General features: G+C 36.8%; 1 protein-coding gene across 2 annotated transcripts in view; it reads right to left on the reverse strand.

The window, feature by feature from the left end:
- Window positions 1-20,902, reverse strand: part of LOC123529149 (centrosomal protein of 41 kDa-like) — an 83,636-nt gene extending 62,734 nt beyond the window's left edge. For both annotated transcript variants that reach the window (XM_045309367.2, XM_045309368.2), the window contains exons 1-3: window positions 20,828-20,902; window positions 20,642-20,705; window positions 6,538-6,585 (exon numbers count right to left, since the gene is read on the reverse strand). In XM_045309367.2, coding sequence (XP_045165302.2) covers window positions 6,538-6,585; window positions 20,642-20,705; window positions 20,828-20,866 — 151 coding nt within the window. In that variant the 5' untranslated portion in view covers window positions 20,867-20,902. The remainder of the gene's footprint in view (window positions 1-6,537; window positions 6,586-20,641; window positions 20,706-20,827) is intronic.
- Window positions 20,903-27,763: the final 6,861 nt, after the last annotated feature.

The raw sequence follows: 27,763 nt of genomic DNA on the forward strand, positions 1-27,763 counted from the left end.
CCGGAGTGGCGCTGTTTATCAAATCAGTCTTTTAAAAAAAGTTTCAAAATGAAATTTTGTTTACATCAGAAGAGAACATATTACTTTATAAAATGTAATTGCTTATTGAAGTACGTCAGTGAAATATCCGTGGCCAACCCGTGTGACCTTTTGATACTTTACATGCGGGAAATTCGATTTCAGCGTTCACATAACATATAAATTTGGTCCGCGGCAAAGTAATCTGAAAATACTGAGGATGTTTAGCAGAGAATATGTGCTGACAAATTCACTTTGACGCTTTGTATTTTATAAAATTCCTTCAAAGAATAAGGAAACATCACAAAGCATCTGCCGTGTATACAGTACCGAAGTCACGTGCCACGTGCGTTGGCTTTTAGATCAGTTAGGTACACGGTGTCAATGCCTTGGCAATTTTATCCTTGCAAGTATTTTCTCGGAAAAACATCGAAATTTATACAAAGTAACGATCACACATAACACTGAATAACTGTCTTCATTGTATGGTAAATCACGGTGACCGGTAACTCATTTTTAATGCATGACATGCTTATTTCTTTACTCTATCACGTATTACAAATATGGTATATTGGTAATGCAGTGGGTGGGGTAGCGCCCGTATCAGGATTTTCGTTTCAGACCGACTGAGTTACCAAAATTTCCGGAGCCCTGGCACAGATAGTGCTTGACTCCCTTTTCATGTAATCATTGCTATTATTATTGTTGAATTTCTGTAAATAATAGAATTAGGGTCATTTGTGGCTTATTTGGGTTCATTATGTGAATAGCTGGATCCCAGCATCACACATTATGTCATATACAAAAGTTAAAGGGAACCAGATATTTGATAGAGCAATTATTCGTTGTAAAATGTTATGTTTAAATTTGGACCAATCAGAAACAAATTCTAAAAATAGCACGTCTGCTGGGTATAAATAGGTAGATGGATGACGGAGAAGGCATTCGGTATCCAGCGGTTGAAGAAGACACATCGAGGATTCAACTAATAATTCATCCCAGTACCTTGAAGGAGACTATTCCACTTACCCTGTCAGGGCGGATAAATTATTACAAGAGGGCCATGATGGCCCTATATCACTCACCTGAGTACCATTGCTTTAACCAAAAACAAAAAGAAAAAATTCTTACAAGGTACAGATATGTCAAAATACACCTAAAAACTGGAGGTACCATCCATGTTGTACCACAGAAAAGTGGTCTCAGTTTTAATAATAAAAAAGTTACTAAATAAGCTACTTATAGTAACATAAAATGGCAGAAATAAAAAAAATATTGTAAGCAAACAAAAGAAGGATCTGCCAAATAAAAACAAGAGCACTGCAATGCAACGCAAATGCAAAGCAATATTCACATAAACCAAAGTCATATGACCTTTGACCCCTAAGTGAGATCCTGACATTGAATTTAGCCATCCGAAACATGCGCTCTGCACATCCTTTTAATGAGTGAACATTTGTGTCAAGTTTCTCTGAAATCTGTCAAGGGGTTCAAGAGTTACAGAGCGGAAGGGAAATTGCTAACCAACACACAGACAGACAGACGAACACCGAGGCGATAACATAACACGTCCCTGCGGGCATATAAAAAAGAATCGAGACATTATGGTGATACAAGTTGTGGGCAAGTTTGGTTAAAATCAAATCATAAATGAAGCTGCTATTGTGCAGACAAGGTCAAAATAGCCAATTTTGGCCCTTTCAGGGACCATAACTCTGGAACCCATTAAGGGATCTGGCCGGTTCAAGAACAGAACCAAGATCTTTTGGTGACACAAGTTTTGTGCAGGTTTGATTGAATTCAAATCATAAATGAAGCTGCTATTGTGCAGACAAGGTCAAAATAGCTAAATCCGGCCCTATCAGGGGCCATAACTCTGGAAGCCATTAAGGGATCTGGCTGGTTCAAGAAGGGAACCAAGATCTTATGGTGACACAAGTTGTGTGCAAGTTTGGTTAAAATCAAATCATAAATGAAGCTGCTATTGTGCAGACAAGGTCAAAATAGCTAATTCTGACCCCTTCAGGGGCCATAACTCTGGAACCCGGACGCACACACGCACGCACGGACTGACGACAGACGAAGGGTGATCACAAAAGCTCACCTTGTCACTATGTGACAGGTGAGCTAAAAAAGAAGACTTTGGAAGTTCATAGACTAAAGAAGAGTTGCAGAATTTCAACAAGGTTTCGAGCTATAGGGCCAGCGTACAGGAGTGTTACCTTTATGGTAGTTGAATGCTATAGACTATTTTTTAAGTTTTAAAGCAATAGCTTTGACAGTTAAGGAGAAAAGTTGACCTAAATGCAAAACTTAACCAAGAAATCTGATATTTTCTAAGTCCAAAAGGGCCATAATTCTTGCAAAAAGCAGGATGGAGTTCTGTTTCTTGCTGTACAGAGTCAGCTTTTTATGTGCAAATGCAAAACTTAACCAAGAAATCTGATATTTTCTTAGTCCAAAAGGGGCCATAATTCTTGCAAAAAGCAAAGTAGAGTTACAGTATTAACTGTGCAGTCAGCTTTTAATGGCCAATAACTGCTCCAAGTTTTAAAGCAATAGCTTTGACCATACCAAGGGGAAAAGTTGACCTAAACGCAAAACTTAACCAAAAAATCTGATATTTTGTAAATCCAAAAAGGGGCCATAATTCTAGCAAAAAGCATGATGTAGTTATGTTTCTTGCTGTACAGAGTCAGCTATTGATGGTGAACAAGTGTTGCAAGTTTTAAAGCAATAGCTTTGACAGTTTAGGAGAAAAGCTGACCTAAACATAAAACTTAACCAGGCAAGTCCAACACAGACGACAATCAAGTGATGACAATAACTCACCATTCTTTTTTCAAACAAGAGCACCGCCGTGCGGGTGCTGACGCTCATCTGATTTTTTTTGTATAATAGAACTATTGTACTACCCATGATTTTCTAAGTATAAAAAGGGCCATCATTCTTGCAAAAAGCAGGATAGAGTTATGTTTCTTGATGTACAGTGTCCACTTATGATGGTGAAAAACTGTTGCAAGTTTTAAAGCAATAGCTTTGATAGTTTAGGATTAAAGCTGACCTAAACATAAAACTTAACCAAGAAAACTGATTTTCTAAGTCCAAAAGGGGCAATAATTCTTGCAAAAAGCAAGATGGAGTTATGTTTCTTGATGTACAGGGTCTGCTTATGATGGTAAACAAGTATTCCAAGTTTCAAAGCAATAGCTTTGATAGTTTAGGAGAAAAGTTGACCTAAACATAAAACTTAACCAAGAAATCTGATATTTTCTAAGTACAAAAGGGGCCATAAATCTTGCAAAAAGCAAGGATGGAGTTATGTTTCTTGCTATACAGGGTCAGCTTATGATGGTGAACAAGTATTCCAAGTTTCAAAGCAATAGCTTTGATAGTTTAGGAGAAAAGCTGACCTAAACATAAAACTTAACCAGGCAACGCCGACGCAGACGCCGACGCCGACAACCGCTCAAGTGATGACAATAACTCATCATTTTTTTTCAAAAAATCAGATGAGCTAAAAATCAGATGAGCTAATAAGAGTGGTTTATTTTTCTTTAAACCAAATCATTTCTATATAAATAAATATAAATATACAGTCCAACTGTTATCTCGACTTTGGTTATTTCGATATTTGGAGTGGATTTTCCCGGACCCAATTTTTTTCCTTCTTATTAATATCTCAACTTACGGATATCTTGATTTGGATATTTCCATTTTTTCAATATCTCAACTAAATTTTCAATCCCGATTTCAAAATTTACTCTATTTTGACATCAGTTATCTCGACTGGACATTTAAATCTTCTGCCAAACGCAAGTGCGGGGGGTGCATGTTATACAAGAGTATGCGCATTATACATGGTTATTTACCGTACAAACTTTTGATGTCATTTTTTATGCCATTTTCCATAAAAGGGCCAAGGAAACCAGAAAGGGGAGTATATAAACCACAATATACATGTAAAGCTCAGTTGGTGGAGTATCAATTAACCTATTTCAACTTGCTCTGTAAGCATTTTGTTGAACAGAATATGTACCTGTGGTAACAGGTTTTAGCTAGTACATTAAATTTTATTAGCAATAAAAATCATGGATCAACATCCAAGTTCACTAGAACATTAAATCAATCAGTTCACCAAGGATGGAATTACATACATATAACTGCTACTTGAAAACACATGAATAAAACCCTCCTCAGTACCAGTTCATGTTACGCTTTCATTAATCATTAATGTTTGGAATCGTTCTGTTCATTAAAATTTCAAATCACTTTGTTTCTCTCTTCAGAAAATTAGCATCACAAACAAACAAAGACAGTGCTCTTCAAAGCTGAAAACCCACTAACAAGAACAGTGTTTATATTTCTTTGAATTTCATATAATTATGGTATGTATACAACCAACAGACTTAAACATATCATAAATGTATATTGTAAAATGTTTATTGTCAAGAATATTTACACATGCAATTACAAAGTGTTAAGAACTTAAACTCAGTAGAATACAATTTTTTATAAAGTATACAGGTTAAAGGCCAGCTGCTGAAGATAAGATGATATAAAACAAGTTGTAAATATCTGAAAACTGTATTTAGATAGTTAACTGTTGACAGAGGATATACAAAAGTATAAGCTTGTGACAGTAAAGTCACTGTTTCCAATATATATGCTAATTTTCCATAGCATGCATTCACAATATCATTCATAGAGAAACAAGAGCTGTCACTATTAGTGACAAATGCCCCCCAGTATTTATGCCAAGTAATTTTAAAATCAATGGCAGAGTTATAGACCGGACAAAAAACAGACCATGTTAACATTTAATCTCTCAGTGTGACCTTGACCTTAGAGCTAGGGGTCTGGGTCTTGCGCATGACACATCGTCTCATTATGGGGGACATTTATGCCGAGTAATTTCAAAATCCCTTGATGAATGACAGTTATGAACTAGAAATGAAACAGATCCTGTTAACTTAGTGACCTCTGTGACCTCGACCTTGGAGCTTGGGGTCTGGGTCTTGTGAACGACACGATGTCTCATTATGGTAAACATTTATGCCAAGTTATTTTAAAATCCCTTCGTGGATGGCAGAGTTATTGACTGGACAAGAATTTACACGGACGCATGGAAGGACGGACGCATGGACAGTGCGATTTTATCCCCACTTTCGGGGGCATAAAAACTACCATCGAAACTATCAAGTTTAAGCATATTTAATTGCTTATAAATATATATATATATATATGTATATACAAAAAACAAAACCTTTTATGATACAGTAAAAAGCAAAAGGGTTGGGCCCTCACTATCTCGGACACATTTACCCCAAATTCAGACTGATAGACATGGTCAAGTCTCGTGCCATAAATAATGTGCACAAAGTATCATTTTAAGTTGAATTTTTATCATCTCAAAGTAAAACACCCGATTTCTTGGAATCCGAGATACCAATTTTAAACTGTATATTTTTAAAAAATTGCATGCCTGGAAATTTGGTTCACTAACTTCTGTTCCTATGAAATACACTCTCTTACTCATATACTAGTCGTATCTACAAATCAATTAATCTCTTATAAATTCACCTACAAGTAGTATCCACTAAATATCAAGTACAGTGAAACACCGCTCGCTCGAGCATCGATGACTCGAGCACCCGGGCTCGCTCGAGCAATTCATGTGGTCCCGGCTGATTTCCTTCTATTTTCTATGTGAAATTACCATGGCTGGGTCGAGCATCGATAACTCGATCGCTCGAGCATGACACCTGGTCCCTGTGTATTAATTTACTCTTTGTTGCTTATGGCAAACTCGAGCAGAGGTGTCAAAATTTTTCACACCTTCGGCGGTCAGAATGTATCGGTTAATTTAAAATTTTCGCACGCCGTGAGAATTGCATGGTCTATTCCCCAACTATCTTAAATGTATGTTTGTCGGTATATTTGACCTGATAATGAGATTAATTATTGATGAAAGGTGGAAGAAAAATTTTACTGATCAAAATTGTTATTAATTATTACTTTTTTTCTGCGGGATCGAGGAGATAATTATGAGGTCTTAATATTTTAATCAACAGTTGTTTGCATGCAAATAAAGGAAAAAAAAACAGCCTTTTCATAAAATTGAGATAATAATTATGAGATCTTAATTTGGAGAAGAAAATTGCGAATTCGATTACAGTATTCGAAATAAAAAAAAAACATGAAAATAAAATGTCTTAGCTGTTTCTTCACATGTGCCATTTACGATCTATCATAAATAACGTTTGCAATATGTTTTTGTGAAAATGTCACGAGTGTGTTATTACTACGCATCACCGTTTCCTCTGCAAATGGTCTCGATGACAATTGGTAAAACAAACTTCAATTTTCTTCGTATGTTGGTCAATGTTTGGGTCGCTCGAAACCATGGATAACTCGAGCATTTTACTCATCCCCTTGCGACCTCGAGCGAGCGGTGTTTCACTGTAATCTCTTATTCATGTACTAGCAGTATCTGTTAAAAATAAAAGCAATACATACCTCTTTTTATTTCTTCTCTCTTTTCCATATATTTTGTAAAACTTGCACCTGAAAATGAAAAATTGCTCTGTAATAAAAAATGTGTAATCATATAAATATCAAATGAATAACAAGAGGACCATTGTGGCCCTAAGTCTCTCAACTGATCGTGACCATTTCACCTTAAATAAATATATATGTATGACATACTGAGTCATAAATGATAACAACTGTATATTGTAGGGCAAGTGCCAGCATTATGGCAAACTTGGAAAAAGATCTTACAAAGATGCCAAAGAACAAATTTTAAGATTTTGTTTGTTTGTTTTGGGTTTAACGCCATTTTTCAACAGTATTTCAGTCATGTAACGGCGGGCAGTTAACCTAACCAGTGTTCCTGGATTCTGTACCAGTACAAACCTATTCTCCGCAAGTAACTGTTAACTTCCCCACATGAATGATCAGAGGTGGAGGACTTATGATTTCAGACACAATGTCGTTTATCAAATAGCCACGGAGAACATCAGCCCTGCCCGAGGATCGAACTCGCGACCCCGCGATCCGTAGACCAACGCTCTTACCTACTGAGCTAAGCGGGCGGGCCAAATTTTATGAAGATCCTCCAAGTAGATCATAGGAAGTTATTTAAAACTATTTTCTATTTTTAGCTCCAGTCTGACGCCTTAGTATACATCTACAGAATTTTTCTATTTTTTTTTTTTACATCTAAACATTAGTCTGGTCTAAGAAAGAGGTGTATTTACAGATTATTTGAAAATTCAGTCTATAAATTTACAGATTGTGTATATGAAAACTTCTGAAAATACACTTGTTTTCTGACACTGTTACTAAACCCTAGCAGCACCACCAAGAAGTGGTGATAAGGAAATGAGCTGTTGACATTTCTGACACGTCATCTCATTATAGGGAACATTCATGCCTAGTAATTTTAAAATCACTTCATCGATGGCAGTTATGGACCGGACAAGAAACAGAACATCTTAACCTTTAACCCCTTGTGTGACCTTGACCTTAGAGCTAGGGGTCTGGATCCTGCGCATGACACGTAGTCTCATTATGGGGAACATTTATGCCAAGTTATTTCAAATCCCTTCATGGATGGCAGAGTTATGAACAAGACACAAAACAGACCCTGTTAACTATTGACTTCTAAGTGTGACCTTGACCTTGGAGCTAGGGGTCTGGGTCTTGTGCATGACATATCGTCTCATTATTGTAAACATTTATGCCAAGTAATTTCAAAATCCCTTCATGGATGGCAGAGTTATGGACAGGACACAAAACAGACCCTGTTAACCTCTGACCTCTAAAGGGGGCCTTGACCTTGGAGCTAGGGGTCTGGGTCTTGCGCATGACACGTAGTCTCACTATGGTGAACATTTATGCCAAGTTATTGTAAAATCCTTTCAATGGAAGACTACAACACGGACAAGAAGCTACACAGACTCATATGACCGTTTTTTTGGCCGAATATGGGCCTCATTCCCCTAATAAAATAGTATGATTTTTCCCCTTTCTCAAAAGAAAATTCAAACAAATAACAAGAGCTGTCGGATGACAGTGCGCTCGACAATTCGAAGAATTGATTGAAGAATGGGGTCAAAATATTTCCATAGACTTTCAGACTAAACAAAAAAATGGATTAAACAAAAAATGTTCCTGTATTTGTGGATTTCGATAAGTCTTGCACTAAATGGCAATGTGTGACCATGATGGCAAATATGTTAAGTTATATGTTAGGCAAAACATGGACTTACATGAAAAATTTAACTAATTTCCAAGTCCAAAAAGGGCCATAATTCAGTCAAAATAGTTGACAGAGTTATGTACTCTTGCCTACAGATGCAAATTATGTTGATAAACTAGTGTTAAAAGTTTCAAAGCCACAGTTCAAATAGTTTTGACAAAACGCTGACTTGTAAGAAAAACTGAACAAATTTCAAAGTCCAAAAAGGGCCCTAATTCAGTCAAAATAGTTGTCAGAGTTATGTTCTTTTGCCTACAGATGGAAATCATAATGATAAACAAGTGTTTAAAGTTTAAAAGGCATATGTCAAATAGTCTTGACAAAACATGGACATATACAAAACAGAACCAATTTCCAAGTTCAAAAAGGGCCATAATTCAGCCAAAAAAGACGAGAGAGTTACGTACTCTTGCCTATTGATAGAGACTATTATACTGAACAAGATATAAAAGTTTCAAAGCGATATGTCAAACACTTTACACAAAATATAAACTGGTACGAAAAACTTAACCAAGATTTCTAAGTCAAAACAGGCCATAATTCAGTCAAAATGCTTGATGGAGTTATGTACTCTTGCCTACAACTGGACATTGTGATGATAAACAAGTGTTGAAAGTTTCAAAGCTTTATCTCAAAATACTTTGTCAAAATGTGGACTGGTACGAAAAACATAACCAAGATTTCTAAGTCAAAAAGGGGCCATAATTCAACCAAAATGCTTGATGGAGTTATGTACTCTTGCCTACAAGTGGACATGGTGATGGGAAACAAGTGTTGAAAGTTTCAAAGCTTTATCTCAAAAGACTTTGTCAAAATATGAACTGGTACGAAAAACTTAACCAAGATTTCTAAGTCAAAAGGGGCCATAATTCAGTCAAAATGCTTGACAGAGTTATGTACTCTTGCCTATAGTGTTGAAAGTTTCAAAGCTTTATCTCAAAAGACTTTGTCAAAATGTGGACTGGTACGAAAAACTTAACCAGGGTGTGACGCCAACACCTAGTGAGTAGGATAGCTCTACTTATTCTTCGAATAGTCGAGCTAAAAATGAACTCTCTTTCAAGTGGTCATATTATAGTGCCTCTAAGAAAGGTTACTGCTGCAATATGTCAGAAATCTACATTAATTTACCCTACAAAATGTACATGTATCATTTGATGCTGCACAGGATGTTTGCGCACGCTCTGGTCGTCTGAGCATGCTCAAAACAAATTTGCAATTTAAGACCAATTTGAATCGTCAAGAAACAAAGAAATATATTTTAATATCTACTGTTTATGTTTGTTTACTTGTCAAGTTGTGTACTGTATATACTATAATTATTATTTTACTATAATTATATTATCTACTATATTTCAACAATGTTCCAATGTAGAATTCCGACATTGTTTCAATGTTCTTGTGTCTGCTGAGCAGATTATCTGTTAAATTATAGATATACCATTCTCTTGGACATAGCAAACGTTACAATAAGTGGGCTTTTTTCAGTTTTTTTTTGCGGGAGGGGGTTGGGAGAGTACCTAGCTTTACTCATCTGGCTTATAGGGATGACTTATTTTGTGATCTGATATTTTATAGTTGCCATCCCTCTAAGCCTTACCTGTATCTGCATTTTACTGTTAGGAAAACGAAGATTTTAAAAAATAAAAAGTCATAATTTACTGGTCAGACTTACTTGCTTTAATAAATGTAACATTAATATTCATGTAGAAACTTCGTATGGGTTGAATTTAATCCATAATTTTAAATAAGACCAGAGACTTAAATCTTCAAAATATAATGTGACAGGTGCGAGGAGATATCTACCCTGACACCAGTTTCAACAGCACGCTGCTGATATGACACTAAATTTCAGAAACAAAAGGGCCATAATGGCCCTCTACCGCTCACCTGTTATCATTGCACTTAAGGACAAGAAATTGAAGAAGTTTAACCAAAAAGAAAAAAAAATTCTTACAAGGTACAGATATTTGTCAAAATACACCTAAAAATTGGAGGTATCATCCATGTTGTACCTTAGAAAAGTGGTCTCGGTTTTTCCTATGGCCAATAACAAAACAGTTACTAAATAAGCTATTTATAGTAACATAAAAAGGAAGAAATTAAAAAAAAATTATTGTTAGTGAACAAAAGAAGGATCTGCCAAATAAAAACAAGAGCACTGCAATGCAACAACGCAAATGCAGAGCAATATACACACAAAACAAAGTCATATGACCACTGACCCCTAAGTGTGACCTTGACCTTGAAGTGAGCCATCCAAAACATGCGCTCTGCATGTCGTTTCGATGAGGTGAACATTTGTGTCAGGTTTCTCTGAAATCCTTCAAGGGGTTCAAGAGTTACAGAGCGGAAGGAAAATTGCTAACCAACAGACAGACAGACACCGAGGTGATAACATAATATGTGCCTTCGGGCGTATATAAAAAACAATCGAGATCTTATGGTGATACAAGTTGTGTGCAAGTTTGATTAAAATCAAATCATAAATGAAGCTGCTATTGTGCAGACAAGGTCAAAATAACTAATTTTGGCCCTTTCAGGGGCCATAACTCTGGAACCTATTAAGGTATCTCGCCGGTTCAAGAAAGGAATCGAGATCTTATGGTGATACAAGTTATGTGCAAGTTTGGTTAAAATAAAATCATAAATGAAACCACTATCATGCAGACAAGAAATTGTTGACGCACAGACTGACGACAGACGAAGGGTGATCACAAAAGCTCACCTTGTCACTATGTGGCAGGTGAGCTGATAAAACACAAAACATACATTCATAAAATGTCAGCAAGGCAAGTTTATGCTTTAATGTCAACATAAATTCATCAGAGATGTAATCATTACAAATACTTTGTACATCATCGAACATATACCAGAAAGCGTTCCCAACGGATTTTAATTGGGGATTTCCTAACAAAAATATGTAGAATAAGTTTGGACGTGACGGAGACAGCGACAGTCAAAAGTTATCAAGCTGTCCCGAAACGTCCTATTATTTGGACTAGGAGAGTATCCTACGACTTTGAAGCTATTAAACCTGTGTTCTAACTAAACCTAACCTTTAGTCTGTACATTGTAACTTCCAAAGAGGTTGGTACTTTTTTGTCTGAGGAAGTTGACATAAAGATTCACCGACTGCACAGGCCTCGACCTTAACTTTATTCAGCAGTTGCCAGCAGGTCCACCAACTGCTAAAATCTAGCAATCCTGCTCAGACTTTAGTGGACCTCGAATTCTAGCAGATAAATTGTGACGTTGTAGACGTCATAACTTCATATGACTCAAAGAAACCCGACACGTGTTGAAAGCAAAAAAAAAACCATTAACAATTATCTGTAATTATTCTGTTGATAAACTAAGTAATTGGCCTTGTTTTCATCATCAATTAATACCCCCTCAAAGAGCTAAAAGAAGTGTGTCGGTGTATTATAGCGTCTGAAGCAGAGATTGTCATGGCATTACGTCATGTTTTCGCGCCATGTGACACATCACTATCTGATCGTTCTCGGTTCCTTAAATTGTTGAGAGGAAATCAATAAAAAAGTTTTTTCTTTAATTTTTTAAAAGCGAATGTGCAATACAGGGTTTCCGCTGCAATTTGCCAAATACGCCAATGGCAAAAAAAAAAAACAAGAGATCACAGAGTGATCTTGGCGCCCACCAATGTGCCATTTTTGAGAATTCCAAAATTTTAAGACTTATTGACTAGCTCAAGGTCAAATTTCATTTCCGTACAAAACACTGTGCATGTGGTCAAAATTCGAAACCTGTAGCTTGAGAAATGTGAAAGTAGGTCACTATATCAATTTCAAGGACAAAGTTCTTTGTACACAAAACTATGCATGTGCATCAAGTTTGAAGGCTGTAATTTGATAAATTTGAAAGTAGGTCACTAGGTCAATCTTAAGGTCAAAGTTTATTTTGGTACACAAAACTATGCAAGTGGTCCAAATTTGAAGGCTGTAGCTTTAGAAATGTGAAAGTAGGTCACTAGGTCAAAACCAAGGTCAAATTACACTTCAGAATACAAATCTATACATGTGGTCCAAATTTAAAGCCTGTATATTCAAAAATGTGAAAGTAGGTAACTAGGTCAATGTCAAGGTCAAAGTTTGCTTCGGTGCACAATCCTATGCATGTACGTCTAAATTTGAAGCCTGTACCTACAGAAATGTGAAAGTAGGTCACTAGGTCAATCTTAAGGTCAAAGTTCATTTCGGTACACAAAACTATGCAAGAGGTCCAAATGTGATGGCTGTAGCTCGAGAAATGTGAAAGTAGGTAACTAGGTCAAAATCAAGGTCAAATTTTAGTTTGGAACACAGAACTATGCATGTGGTCCAAATTTGAGGCCTGTATCTACAATAATGTGAAAGTAGGTCACTAGGTCAATGTAAAGGTCAAAGTTTGTTTCGGTACACAAAATTATGCATGTGGTCCAAATTTGAAGGCTGTAGCTCGAGAAATGTGAAAGAAGGTCACTAGGTCAAAATCAAGGTCAAATTTTATTTCGGAACACAGAACTATGCATGTGGTCCAAATTTGAAGCCTGTACCTTCAAAAATGTGAAAGTAGGTCACTAGGTCAATATCAAGGTTAAAGTTTTTTTCAGTGCACAAAACTATGCATGTGGTCCAAATTTGAAGGCTGTAGCTACAGAAATGTGAAAGTAGGTCACTAGGTCAAAATCAAGGTCAACTCGTGTCAAGGTTCATCTTGCCACTCAAAACCATACAGGTGGTCCAAACTTGAATATTGTAGGTTACTGACAAGAAGATTTTAAGAGCTTTTCCCTATATATGTCTATATGAACCATGTGACCCCCAGGGCGGGGCCATAATTGACCCTAGGGGATGATTTGAACAAACTTGGTAGAGAACCACTAGATGATGCTACATTACAAATGCCAAAGCCCTAGGCTTTGTGGTTTGGACAAGAAGATTTTCAAAGTTTTTCCCTATGTAAGTCTATGTAAACAATGTGACCCCCGGGGCGGGGCCATATTTGACCCTAGGGGAATAATTTGAACAATCTTAGTAGAAGACAACTAGATAATGTCGCATACAAAATATCAAAGCCCTAGGCCCTGTGTTTTTGAATAAGAGGTTTTTCAAAGTTTTTCCCTATATAAGTCTATATAAACCATGTGACCCCCGGGGCGGGGAAAATATTAGACCCCAGGGAAATAATTTGAATCATTTTGGTAGAGGACCACTAGATGATGTTTCATACCAAATATCAAAGCTCTAGGCTCTGTGGTTTTGGACAAGAAGATTTTCAAGTTTTTCCCTATATAAATCTATGTAAATTATAGAAATAAACAAAGGGCCATAACCCACTAAAGAATTGTTGAACCAGTCTGATTTTCAGGGGGACACAACTAGGGTACCAATACATCATTCTGACAAAGTTTGGTCAAAATCCCCCTGGTAGTTTCTGAGGAGATGCGATAACGAGAAATTGTTAACGGAAGGACGGAAGGACGGACGTCGGACCACGGACGCAGAGTGATTTGAATAGCCCACCATCTGATGATGGTGGGCTAATAAAAAAGTGGCTGAAAAATATTTTGCCATAAATGTTTTTTTTTTTAAATCTGTATTTTTTTGTCTAAAGTACTCTCTATCTAGCCTAAAAATCAACATTACCTGCAGCCGTTTCCATTCATAATACACAATACACAGCATGTCACCAACTGAGGGATTATCGATTCAACATCCATTACATAAGGCTGCCACATGTCTCTCGATCTCTGACTTTTAATTTAAACATGGGATAAACCAATGACAGCTTTGGATGTAGAACGCATGATGTTTTTTATCGGCAAAATTATTTAGCTCCGCCTCTACATGTCATCATTGACTGATGTAATTACTAATATCGTCAAATAAATGAAAATCATGTTTCACGGACTGACGTAAAAGGCAATTGACAGCGGTCACACATTAAACCGGAATCCACCTAAAAACCGGAATACACTTTCCATAACCGGATTACACCTGTATTTTTTAAGTTAAAGGTATTTTTGAAGGGTTTTTGATATAATTCAATCATATATATCATAAATAATTAACATACGAAAGGAAAATAAAATACGTTTACGCAAAATGATTTCATACGAGAATGAAGTTCGGCGATCGCGCGGGAAATTTCCATAACCGAAATACACCCGTATTTTATTAATAAATGGTATTTTTGTAGGGTTTATTGCAGAAATCATTCGTGTATAATATAAATAATAAGTTTACAAAAGGAAAATAAAATACTTTAACGCAAAACGATTTTATACGAGATTTGGGTTTGGCGAGCGCACGGGAAGTTTCCATAACATAAATGCACTCGTCCTTTTTTAAAAACTAAATAGTATTCGCTTAAATAAACACTTTTTATCATTTTTTGTAAGTTGTAGAACCATGTTCAATCAGATTAAATATGAATAAATATTTGAGAGAAGTTTATTAAAAGTTAATTCTGTATACGAGATTATAACTTTACAATCTTACGGAAATGTTTTACGCTTACGTCGCTATGACTAGATACCGGAATGTTGATTATTAAAATTTATTTAATTGTTTCTTCAAATAATAAGAAAATAATTTAAGACAAAAAATATCAATATTCGATTTTAAATGAATCATAAACAAAATACGGGTCCCGACATAAACCGCGCGGATCGGAAAGGGCTTAACATGATCGGAAAGGGCATGTCACATGCTTATTATTGAAACTTATTTAATTGTTTCTTCATATTTCATTTAACAAATAAAAAAGAAAATAAACTATGAATGATAAAATAGCAATTTTTGATTTTTAAATGAATTATAGACAAAATACGAGTGGCATAAACCGCGCTAATCGGAAAGGACATGACAATGTTTCAATATTTTATTTTTAACATGATCGGAAAGGGCATGTCACATGTTTATAATTGGAAATTATTTAATTATTTCTTCATATTTCGCATTTCGTTTAACAAATTTTAATAAAAAAGAAAATTAATTGAGAAAAAAATATCAATATTCAATTTTTAAATGAATTATACACAAAACACATGTCAGTGCATAAACCGCGCTGATCGGAAAGAACCGGCCGTATGTTTATTATTAGAACTAACTGAATTATTTCTTCATGTTTAATTTGATAATTTCAGAAGAAAATAAATTACTAAAAATCAGTTTTCAAAAGAATTATATTATGTTTAATATATAAATATAAAAACGTTTACTGCGCTTACTTGCAAAGCACAATTGAGATCCTTTGAATATATGCAGTGTAACAAACACGTGCCTCTGATTAGTCCTGATAGAGTTTGATTGGATTATCACACCTATCGATTATATCAATTAATCAGTATATTTGTAAGCACACATATGCGACATGTGACAAATAATGTCTGACAAGGTAAGTGCAGTTAAATATGATAAGCTTTTGTTTAATTTCATACTGGTCGTTATAATTGCAAATTGAAAAATTGAAGAAAAACAGGTACATTCAGTGTAATTTTTTATTTTTCATGTACTTTAACGTATCAATACTAATTCAATGTTTTGCTAAAACAGTGATATATTGTAGATTTAAACATTTTGATTCCTCCTTCCTTCTCTCCAGGATGCACTAAGTCTCGATCATAATGTCTCGAGTATCGTAGTCGTTTTCCTGTATCAACATAGTCTTCCTTTAAATACTTTTTCAGTGTTTCATTTACAGAATTCCTTACTTTGTTAAAATCAGTTTTATTAATTCCAGTCCACTCTGGAAATTTAGGAAAAGTGTTTTTACGTCGTAACTTTACCAAAATTCAGAAATTACATCGTGAAAAACATCAACAAACTTATCATTTGGCTTGACTGGAATTTACCCGGGAATCGTAAAGATACAAAACATCATGCCGGTAATTTTCCATTCCACGAGCACGTGCGACCTATCGTAATAATTATCTAATTTACATCGCTCAACGTTACTTTTGTTAATCAACACGTACAAAAACAAGAGCTGTCTCCACAGGATGACACATGCCCCCGATGGCACTTTGAATGAATAGTTATGGCCGATGTTAGAGTTTAGGACCTTTGACCTACGGAGCTGGGTCTTGTGCGCGACACGTCGTCTTACTGTGTCACACATTCATGCGTAGTTATTTTAAAATCCATGCATGAATGACAAAGATATGGACCGGACACGCCCATCAGTGCACTATCATGAAAAATGACCTTTAACGTCTAAGTGTGACCTTGACCTTTGAGCTACGGACCTGGGTCTTGCGCGTGACACGTCGTCTTACTGTGGTACACATTCATGCCAAGTTATTTGAAAATCCATCCATGGATGACAAAGATATGGACCGGACACGCCCATCAATGCACTACCCTTTAACGTCTAAGTGTGACCTTGACCTTTGAGCTACAGACCTGGGTCTTGCGCGCAACACGTCGTCTTACTGCGGTACACATTTACGCCAAGTTATTTGAAAATCCATCCATAAATGACAAAGATATGGACCGGACACGCCCATCAATGCACTATCCTTTAAAGTCTAAGTGTGACCTTGACCTTTGAGCTACGGACCTGGGTCTTGCGCGCTACACGTCGTCTTACTGTGGTACACATTCATGCCGAGTTATTTGAAAATCCATCCATCGATGACAAAGATATGGACCGGACACGCCCATCAATGCACTATCCTTTAATGTCTAAGTGTGACCTTGACCTTTGAGCTACGGACCTGGGTCTTGCGCGCGACACGTCGTCTTACTGTGGTACACATTCATGCCAAGTTATTTGAAAATTCATCCATCAATGACAAAGATATGGACCGGACATGAAAATTGCGGACAGACTGACAGACGGTTCAAAAACTATATGCCTCCCTTCGGGGGCATAAAAAAAAAAAAATGCGCGTAGTGTATTCATTTTTTAATATTATTTCTTCAAGTTTTCAACACCGCTTAAGAAGTAATACAGTTTGAATTCTATAACGTTTTTAATAAGATATCGACAGTAATGTAGGGAAAATTCTATAAAAACGGTCGAATTTTCACATAATTATTTGTAAAACTTCAAACAGCGCGATCTTAATTACTTATTTCTTTCTGAAAGTAAATAAATGATACATACTATGGCCATAAAATTCAGACTTTTGACCAGAAAATACAAAGAACAGAATAGAAAAATCTTAAATAATGAAAAAGCGACAGCAATCTAAATAAATGGATTAAAACGATTTTTGGCAAACAGATTTCTGTTAGTGTACGTGACCTCGTGAATGTAAATAGAAATGTGGTTTTAAATAAAGCAATATGATGCCGTTGCGGATTTAAATGCATCTTTGTACATGTATATTTTTGTAAATTAATTATTTATTTTAGATAATTTGTGATTGATTTCTATCATAAACCCTAAAATACGGTTTATTTAAGAAATACGGGTGTACATTAGAGAATTTTAGGGCATGGAAATTCATTTACGAATACGCAAATTTCCAGTGCCTTCGCCGTTTTTCAATCATGTACAAAACGTAATGCGCAAAAGTATTTTAATTTCATTTTGAAAATTAATTATTTATGATATATATTTTTGAATTCAGTCATAAACCACTTCAAAAATAGCATTTGTTGAAGAAATACGGGTGTATTTCGGTTATGGTAATTTCCCGCGCGGTCGCCGAATTTCAATCTCTAATAAAATCGTTTTGTGTGAACATATTGTATTTTCCCTTAGTATGTTGATTATTTATGATATATATGATTGAATTATATCAAAAAACCTTCATAATACATTTAATTAAAAAAATACAGGTGTATTCCGGTTATAGGAAGTGTATTCCGGTGTATTCCGGTTTTTAGGTGGATTCCAGTTTAATGTGTGACCCATTGACAGGTGTTAAATGAAAAACGTGCATTAGTTATAAATTTCGCGGCAATGTTTTAAGGAGCAAACCCCCACTCATAAAGAGGGTACTAACCCCTCCTTTACCTCAAAATTTTGGACCTTAAAATGCACCAGAGGCCACCATTTCAGGCCTGTATTTCAAAATTTCCCAGGGGGAAAGCTCCCTGACCCCCCCCCCCCCCCCCCACTCATCAAAAGGGTACTAACCTCTCCATTATCTCAAAATTTTGAACATAAAATTGACCAAAGGCCACCATTCATGCCTGTATTTCAAAAATTTTCAAGGGGAGAGCCCCCTACCCCTCCCCCAATAAGAGTCTTACAATCAAATATCAAATAATGAAAAAAACTGTTAAAATGACAAATTGTTGCAACATGCACAGTGTGTTGGCGAATACATCCACTGAACGCCACCTCCCCTATGTGTCGTTGACTTCGATATTTTGTGGCAGAAAAAAAATTGGGGCCAGTGGAGACCCTGGCAATATCCCGAATAAACTGACATGTAAATGTGTCAAACGATGATAGTGGATATCCTATCTCTGTGACCTATTTGCCCTCAAGGAATTTACATTACTGTTTGAGAAGAATATCTAACAAAGTGTCGTGTCAAAAAATACATGTACAAAGATTCATTTAAAACTTATTAAATACCGCAACAACACCATACTGCTTTATTTTTAAACCACATTTCTATTTACGTTCACGAGGTCACGTAACCTATTCTGCCACACTAACAAGTCTGTTTGCCAAAAAATCATTTTACTGCATGTATTTAAATTGCTGCTGCCTTTTCGTTATAAAACATTTTTAAATTGTGTTTTTTGTACTTTCTGGTCAAAAATCTGAATTTTATTACCACAGTATGTATGGTTTATTTACTTTAAGAAATAAATAAATAATCAAGATCACGCTGTTTGAAATTTTACAAATCGTTATATGAAAATTTGATCGTTGTTAAAGAATTTTGCCTACATTTCTGTCAATATAAAATTGTTATAGAATTCAAACTGTATTAGTTCTCAAGCGGTGTTGAAAATTTGAAAGGATTAATATATTAAACAAGAGCTGTCAGTGGACAGCGCGCTCAACTATTCTCAGTGCTTGATAGTATAATATAAGCTAAGAGTAAAACTTTAACATTACAATAAGCATATTATAAGTCGAAAAGGGGCCATAATTCAGTCAAAATGTTTAACAGAGTTGCCTCCTCCTTTTTACAGACTGGGGTCAAGATGGTAAACAAGTATGCAAAATATGAAAGCAATTTCTCAATGGACTTTGAAAATATTTGGGGTGGTACGCAAACTTTAACATTTATTCTAAGTCAAAAAAGGGCCATAATTCAGTCAAAATGCTTGAGAGAGTTGCCTCCTCCTTTTTACAGACTATGGTCATGATGGTAAACAAGTATGCAAAATATGAAAGCAATATCTCAATGGACTTTGAAAATATTTGGGGTGGTACGCAAACTTTAACATTTGTTTGACGCTCACGCCAACGCAGGGGCGAGTAGGATAGCTCCCTTATTCTTCGAATAGTCGAGCTAAAAATATATGCACTACGCGCGCTTTTTGTGTATGTGTCAAACAAAAGTAACGGCGATGTAAATTAGATATTACGATAGGGCGCACATGCTCATAGAATGGAAAATTACTAGCATGACGTTTTGATATCTTTACAATTCGCGGGTAAATTCCAGTCAATCCAGGTAATTTTGCCTGATGTAATTTCTGAATCTGGTAAAGTTACGACGTAAAATCCACTCACCCGATCGGTCGAGTATACAGCGAAGTCCATTCGTTCTGACTTTAAGGAAAAATCAACTTTCGTTTTGTGAATTTGCTGATTTGGATACGATTTTTTCTTCTTTTTTGCACTTTTAAGGGTTTTATTTCATTTGCATCCCGCGTGCGTGGGTCTACCTAACTTCTGATTGGTAGTGGACCTGCCGATATTTTGGTTGCGTCAGTCTAACGGTCCCCACTAAGGTCGAGGCGCCAAAATGATTCTTTTACTCATTTTTTGTAATGAAAACTGGATATGCAACTGAAAAACACTTTTAAAACAGTAAGGAAGTGTAAAGGCTGTCAAGTTTCTGTGTGGAGTGCAAACAAACAAAAATCCTAAAGCCAGTGCGAGAACGTGGTGAATGATTTCACCGTCACACCCGTGACCGGCTTCTCATAAATTTTGCAAAGTATGATATTTGTTGTAATAGGTATGATGACACTAAATGTAAACTGTTTAGTGCGAAGTTTCACTTTCTTTTGAGTGTTGAATACTTCTTTTTAAGTGGATATACACATGTATAAAAGATAAATCCCCATGCTAGGCGGTGCCTAATTCATATAATTTAAAAACAACAAACGCCTGTGGTCAGTCTGACTGCATATTTTCCTCAACATATGAAACACAACAATTTCCTGCATCTAGCTGAAAAACTGTAAATTCAATGATGAAACTTACCAGTATCCAGTGTCGATTTGACATTCTTGTACTTCGGGTTTTCCGGGGTTTTCTTGCTTAATGGCTGAAAAATTAACAGAAGCAGTACAAAATAGAAACCTGTAACCATTAAATATATCAATATTAAAAATTCAAGAGAAGTTTTATTGATTTAAACACACTATTTATGTAGAATTTTCTATTTACATCCGATTTTTTCGGTCTTGACGTGCTGACGGCAGACATCTTTGTATATATTCGTAACGAGGTATGTACGCATGCGTACTACCCATCCCGCGTGCTTTGAAACTTTAACCTACAGTGCGGCTTAATTTTCTTTCTCAGTTCCTCAAATGAATTATTCAGCAATAGATTAGACGAGTCTGGACAAATTTTCAGCCACTTTTAAATAGGCTATTGCTTTTTTATCACATTGCAGACATCAAACACATCAAAGCATAATTCCAAGTACATTTAAGACGCATCGATTAAGGCAAAGAGCGATAAAAATAAGTATTTTATACTTCTTTGAAGAAGGTCGGTGACTCTGTGGTAAAATTAGTGCGGAACAGGAAGAAAAAATTAAACATGTATCAGTATTGAAGATTTCTTTTATGTTTAAAGTATTTTTACTCTAGGGTATTCCATATAATAACAACAGTGCTGCTCAAAAATAGTTATATTGCAAATGCTTTTTAATACATACATGCAGTACTTAGGCCTATAGTTGATTGAATTTTTAAAAGTAAAACTGAAAGTTAGCGGTTGTTTTGACACTATGAAAGACCGATGTAAATACCAGGTTTTAAAAACCTTGAGATCTGAAATCCACCAATCAAAACAGCAAAATCCATCAAGATTCAGCAATGAAATAACAGAAATATTTCAGAGAAACGAAATCCAGAATTTTAGCAGTCGCCATATTGAAATCTAGCAGAAATAGAAATAACAAGAGCTGTCTCCATAGGATGACATATGACCCCAATGGCACTTTGAATGAGTAGTTATGGCCGATGTTAAAGTTTAGGACCTTTGACCTACGGAGCTGGGTCTTGCGCGCGACACGTCGTCTTACTGTGTCACACATTCATGCGTAGTTATTTTAAAATCCATGCATGAATGACAAAGATATGGACCGGACACGCCCATCAGTGCACTATCATGAAAAATGACCTTTAACGTCTAAGTGTGACCTTGACCTTTGAGCTACGGACTGGGTCTTGCGCACGACACGTCGTCTTACTGTGGTACACATTCATGCCAAGTTATTTGAAATTCCATCCATGGATGACAAAGATATGAACCTGACATGCCCATCAATGCACTATCCTTTAACGTCTAAGTGTGACCTTGACCTTTGAGCTACGGACCTGGGTCTTGCGCGCGACACGTCGTCTTACTGTGGTACACATTCATGCCAAGTTATTTGAAAATCCATCCATGGTTGACAAAGATATGGGCCGGACACGCCCATCAATGCACTATCCTTTAATGTCTAAGTGTGACCTTGACCTTTGAGCTACGGACTGGGTCTTGCGCGCGACACGTCGTCTTACTGTGGTACACATTCATGCCAAGTTATTTGAAAATCCATCCATCGATGACAAAGATATGGACCGGACACGCCCATCAATGCACTATCCTTTAATGTCTAAGTGTGACCTTGACCTTTGAGCTACGGACCTGGGTCTTGCGCACGACACGTCGTCTTACTGTGGTTCACATTCATGCCAAGTTATTTGAAAATCCATCCATGGATGACAAAGATATGGACCCGACACGCCCATCAATGCACTATCCTTTAATGTCTAAGTGTGACCTTGACCTTTGAGCTACTGACCTGGGTCTTGCTTGGACACGTCGTCTTACTGTGGTACACATTCATGCCAAGTTATTTGAAAATCCATCCATTGATGACAAAGATATGGACCGGACACGAAAATTGCTGACAGACCGACAGACGGTTCAAAAACTATATGCCTCCCTTCGGGGGCATAATAAGAAAATGAATGACAATTTAAAGTGCATTTTAATAATAATAGTTGATGGACTTGTAGTGTTACAAAAATACATATCATTAATTGTTCTTAGGTAGAAACAGTGATTATAAATGAAAATATATAAAATTTTGAAGTGGGTGGATTTCAACAAAGAAGTATAAAATACATATTTTTATAACGTACTCTATGATTTCAAACTTTTTATGCCCCCAAAGGGAGGCATATAGTTTTTGAACCGTCTGTCCGTCTGTCGGTCTGTCCGTCTGCCGGTCTGTCAGTCTGTCCGCAATTTTCGTGTCCGGTCCATATCTTTGTCATCAATGGATGGATTTTCAAATAACTTGGCATGAATGTGTACCACAGTAAGACGACGTGTCGCGCGCAAGACCCAGGTCCGTAGCTCAAAGGTCAAGGTCACACTTAGACGTTAAAGGATAGTGCATTGATGGGCGTGTCCGGTCCATATCTTTGTCATCCATGGATGGATTTTCAAATAACTTGGCATGAATGTGTACCACAGTAAGACGATGTGTCGCGCGTAAGACCCAGGTCCATAGCTCAAAGGTCAAGGTCACACTTAGACGTTAAAAGATAGTGCATTGATGGGCGTGTCCGGTCCATATCTTTGTCATCGATGGATGGATTTTCAAATACCTTGGCATGAATGTGTACCACAGTAAGACGACGTGTCGCGCGTAAGACCCAGGTCCGTAGCTCAAAGGTCAAGGTCACACTTAGACGTTAAAGGATAGTGCATTGATGGGCGTGTCCGGTCCATATCTTTGTCATCGATGGATGGATTTTCAAATAACTTGGCATGAATGTGTACCACAGTAAGACGACATGTCGCGCACAAGACCAAGGTCCATAGTTCAAAGGTCAAGGTCACACTTAGGCGTTAAAGGATAGTGCATTGATGGGCGTGTCCGGTCCATATCTTTGTCATCCATGGATGGATTTTCAAATAACTTGGCATGAATGTGTACCACAGTAAGACGACGTGTCGCGCGCAAGACCCAGGTCCGTAGCTCAAAGGTCAAGGTCACACTTAGACGTTAAAGGATAATGCATTGATGGGCGTGTCCGGTCCATATCTTTGTCATCCATGGATGGATTTTCAAATAACTTGGCATGAATGTGTACCACAGTAAGACGACGTGTTGCGCGTAAGACCAAGGTCCGTAGCTCAAAGGTCCTAAACTCTAACATCGGCCATAACTATTCATTCAAAGTGCCATCGGGGGCATGTGTCATCCTATGGAGACAGCTCTTGTTTTTTTTAACTTTTGGTAACTATGAAATCTGAGAAGATTTACAAATTTCTGTCAAAAAGATAAGTATTTCAAAATGTTATTGTAGTTTTTATGTATTTTATGTTCACCTCTAGATAATAAATTCACACAAGTTTGGCAACGTCATATGGTAGCCTAAGTAAATCTACAAGGCTTTAAAAACTGTTTGTTTCCGGTTGGTAGGTCGGATTTTTTATGCCCCCGAAGGGAGGCATATAGTTTTTGAACCGTCTGTCGGTCTGTCAGTCTGTCCGCAATTTTCGTGTCCATGGATGGATTTTCAAATAACTTGGCATGAATGTGTACCACAGTAAGATGACGTGTCGAGTGCAAGACCCAGGTCCATAGCTCAAAGGTCAAGGTCACACTTAGACGTTACAGGTCATTTTTCATGATAGTGCATTGATGGGCGTGTCCTGTCCATATCTTTGTCATTCATGCATGGATTTTAAAATAACTACGCATGAATGTGTGACACAGTAAGATGACGTGTCGCGTGCAAGACCCAGCTCCGTAGGTGAAAGGTCCTAAACTCTAACATCAGCCATAACTATTCATTCAAAGTGCCATCGGGGGCATGTGTCATCCTATGGAGACAGCTCTTGTTTATTATTTTTTTTATTAGGTGAGACTTTTCGGAAATTATTTTTGTGTCATAAATGAATACAAATAAGGGGGCTAGTATGTCTTTAGTGCATCAGTAAGTTGATTTCTAACATCACTGACCATGTTTTAAGCATAAAAAATACCGTTTGCAACTTTCCGTTTAAACGTTGAAAAAATATTCTCCAAGGCCATAAAACATTTAGGGTCAGGCCAAAAATCATAGTTAGGGTAGGTCGGGATACCGGGAAAAAATTACGCCTAACTTGTAACAGGAATTCACAGTGCCACCAGGATTATTTTTTCTATTCTGTTAGAGATTCATTTAAGGAACAAAATGACCGATTTCATTAAGTTAGATCCCTGTTAGAAATGTAACATTTTATGTTATTTTTACGGAATTTGTATCTACTCCCATTAAATTGGAAAGTATTGCAAAAGTGGACTATTCCTTTAATTTCATTGTCATTTCTAATTTTACATTTGCTTTAAATAGATATTGAAAACTTTTATTTAACACAGAGATTTATGCTAGCACTGCCACATATAGCTGTTGGTGTCTCCATGCATGGAGGTAGGGTGACACCGAAATATAGAACCATGCTGCTTCAGTAAACTTCCCCTGTTGTCGTTAATTCAGACTGGTATTTGTCCACATGTTTTTGTTGTTTTTTTTTTCAGGTCAGGTATCTTGTAGATCGAACAACAGAAGGGAAAAACTTTGAAATATGATGGGGCCGCCCATTAAGTGGTTTCAACTCTGTCCTGGTCGTGCTGGTGGCTGATAAGTCTCCGCATAACCAACTTTGAGAAGCGCCATGACCGTAAAAAATGATTCTCAATATTTTAACAGTTTTTGCTATAATTTCCATTAAAGTGATCTTTGTCAAGGTTCTGCAGTTATATACTAGTATACCTTTCTATATCTTGTTAGATTAATATATATAACACGTTCATCTTTTGTTATACAGAAGTGTTTCATAGAAAAGTTCGACAGAGATGTTCAGAGATGATCGACAGTAGTTGTACGAAAACAGGTACTAGTAATAGTTAACAGCACATTAATTCAGAATTGTTCTCCATAAATAACATAATAAACTGCTAAACCGCCACCTTTATGGATTTCTCAAAGATCTTTAATTGGATCTGTTTGAAATTTGGTATAAATATCAACGGAAGGCTCAGAAATAATTAATTTGAATTTCATTTCATAAACTTAACGGAAACCAGTGTAAGATATATCATAAACGAAGTCATAAAAAGGAAGTCAGAAGAACTTTAGTAGCGGATATGTCCACCTGCAGCTTTAAGCTGCCGTCTGCGTCGATGTCGTCCTAAACGTGTTCTGCTGCATTCAGATCGGGGCTACATTGCGGCAAATCACAAGAAGCTGTAGCTCTCCCGATATATGGGCGTGCGTTATCCTGCATGAGGATCATACCCCTACTCGCTTGAATGTGTGGTACAGCCGCCAGTGGAGGGACTTCATTTTGGTATCGGGCTGCGTTGAGACTTCCAGCGATACCGACAGCATGAGTCTTCATGTGAAGGGAGATTCCGCTCCAGACCGTGATCCACCGCCGTACAGGGGCTTCTCTGTAATACAGCAATCACGGTATCGTTCGTCGCGCCGCCAGAAAACACGAACCTGACCGTCGGCCCGCCGTAAAAAATTAATGCATGACTCATCACTGAACAGAACAATGGCTCAATCTGCCCTGGTCAATCTAAGATGCTGTCTCACCCAATGTAGTCGTTGCTGGCGGTGCCTAGGCAATAGGCCAGTACCGACTGACGGTCGTTGAGCCGCACGTGAGCCGCCACTTCTCAACCGTTTCAGGACAGTTGGGAAGGAATGGGACGGTTGTGTGTTCTTAGCATCCTGCTTGCAGTGTCGGTTGCAGTTTTAATGGTCAGAGACCACCAGTTCAAAAAAGTACAGGGAACTTACTGGGAATGAGGTAAGTGTATACCTGGGAATAAGGTAACGTCTGTGCGTTCTGATTGGTCAGTCATGTAAACAAAACCAGGAAGTGATCATTTTTTTAAAATTGATATTTTTTCACTGCATTTACAGTATTTTATTATACATTTTGACAAAATTTGCTATATTTTATGTGTATTTAAAAAAAGTTTTATCAAACGAATTTCTCCCGCCATGTCAATGATGTAAACAGGGGGTCATCTCATTCACACTAAAATTACTTAAATAAAGTATCACTATTCATATGTTTTTCGTCCGATATTTTGGTAGAACTAAGATAGTTCTTGAAAAACTTGTAATTAGATATACATGTTTCGATGTATGGAAGGCCGTACACGCCATAATGTTACAATCTAAGTCTATGGGAAAACAATTGGTGGTCTCTAACCTAATATGATCTCGCGGATGAGTGACTTGAATGTGGTGTTGTCACGTCGGGAATGTCCGGCTACACTTCTGGTTGAATTGTTTTTCATTCATAGTTGCTGAATAGTCTTGTGGTGTCTGTTAAAGATATTCACAACCTGAAATGTTGATTAGACTCGTATATATTCAAACGGCTTGTGTTATTTATTAGTCTAAAACATCATACATTGTATAGCGTTGAGTAGACGTTTTATCTAATAAGCAAATGCATTCATGTGTGTTATCAGAGAGCGTTTTATAGGCAAACAGGAGCTGTTTGATAAGATATTTGAGTATGTTAGAATCCTCGCAGTTTCATTGAACCATATTTTATATTTCATTTATGTTTGCCGTCAAACTACTTTACGAACGAATTGTAACACCCAATATTCAAAATACATTTTACTGCACGAAACCAGAGCTATAAATAATAGTATCTTAGACCGGCATTGAAATATGCAACAGGAAGTGAATAGAGCTAAATAGTGGAAATGAATAAAAAACGAAACAAGTAAGCTTGTGATTTCGAACAATACTAGTAAATTTTAAAAAAATGATTTGTTTCAAGGAGTATATACGAACCCACCGAATGGACATCCGGCCTACAAGCATGCCCACGGCCCGGCCCCTCTCCACTGCGCTCATATGACACCATACATGCAGATTATTTGCTTTGAACAAGGACTGGAAGTTGGTACCCTGATTAGATAGAAGTGTTATGGGCGTAACCATTCTAGATATGAACAGTGGCGACTGTCTGCTTCTTGGTGTGCCACTGCTTCGGCGTACTTTGTAAATACATCAGCAATAACCAATATACACACATGTATATAGATTTCTCTTTTCTATTAATGTCAAA

This window comes from Mercenaria mercenaria, chromosome 13 (assembly GCF_021730395.1).
Source record: "Mercenaria mercenaria strain notata chromosome 13, MADL_Memer_1, whole genome shotgun sequence".
NCBI lineage: Eukaryota > Metazoa > Mollusca > Bivalvia > Venerida > Veneridae > Mercenaria > Mercenaria mercenaria.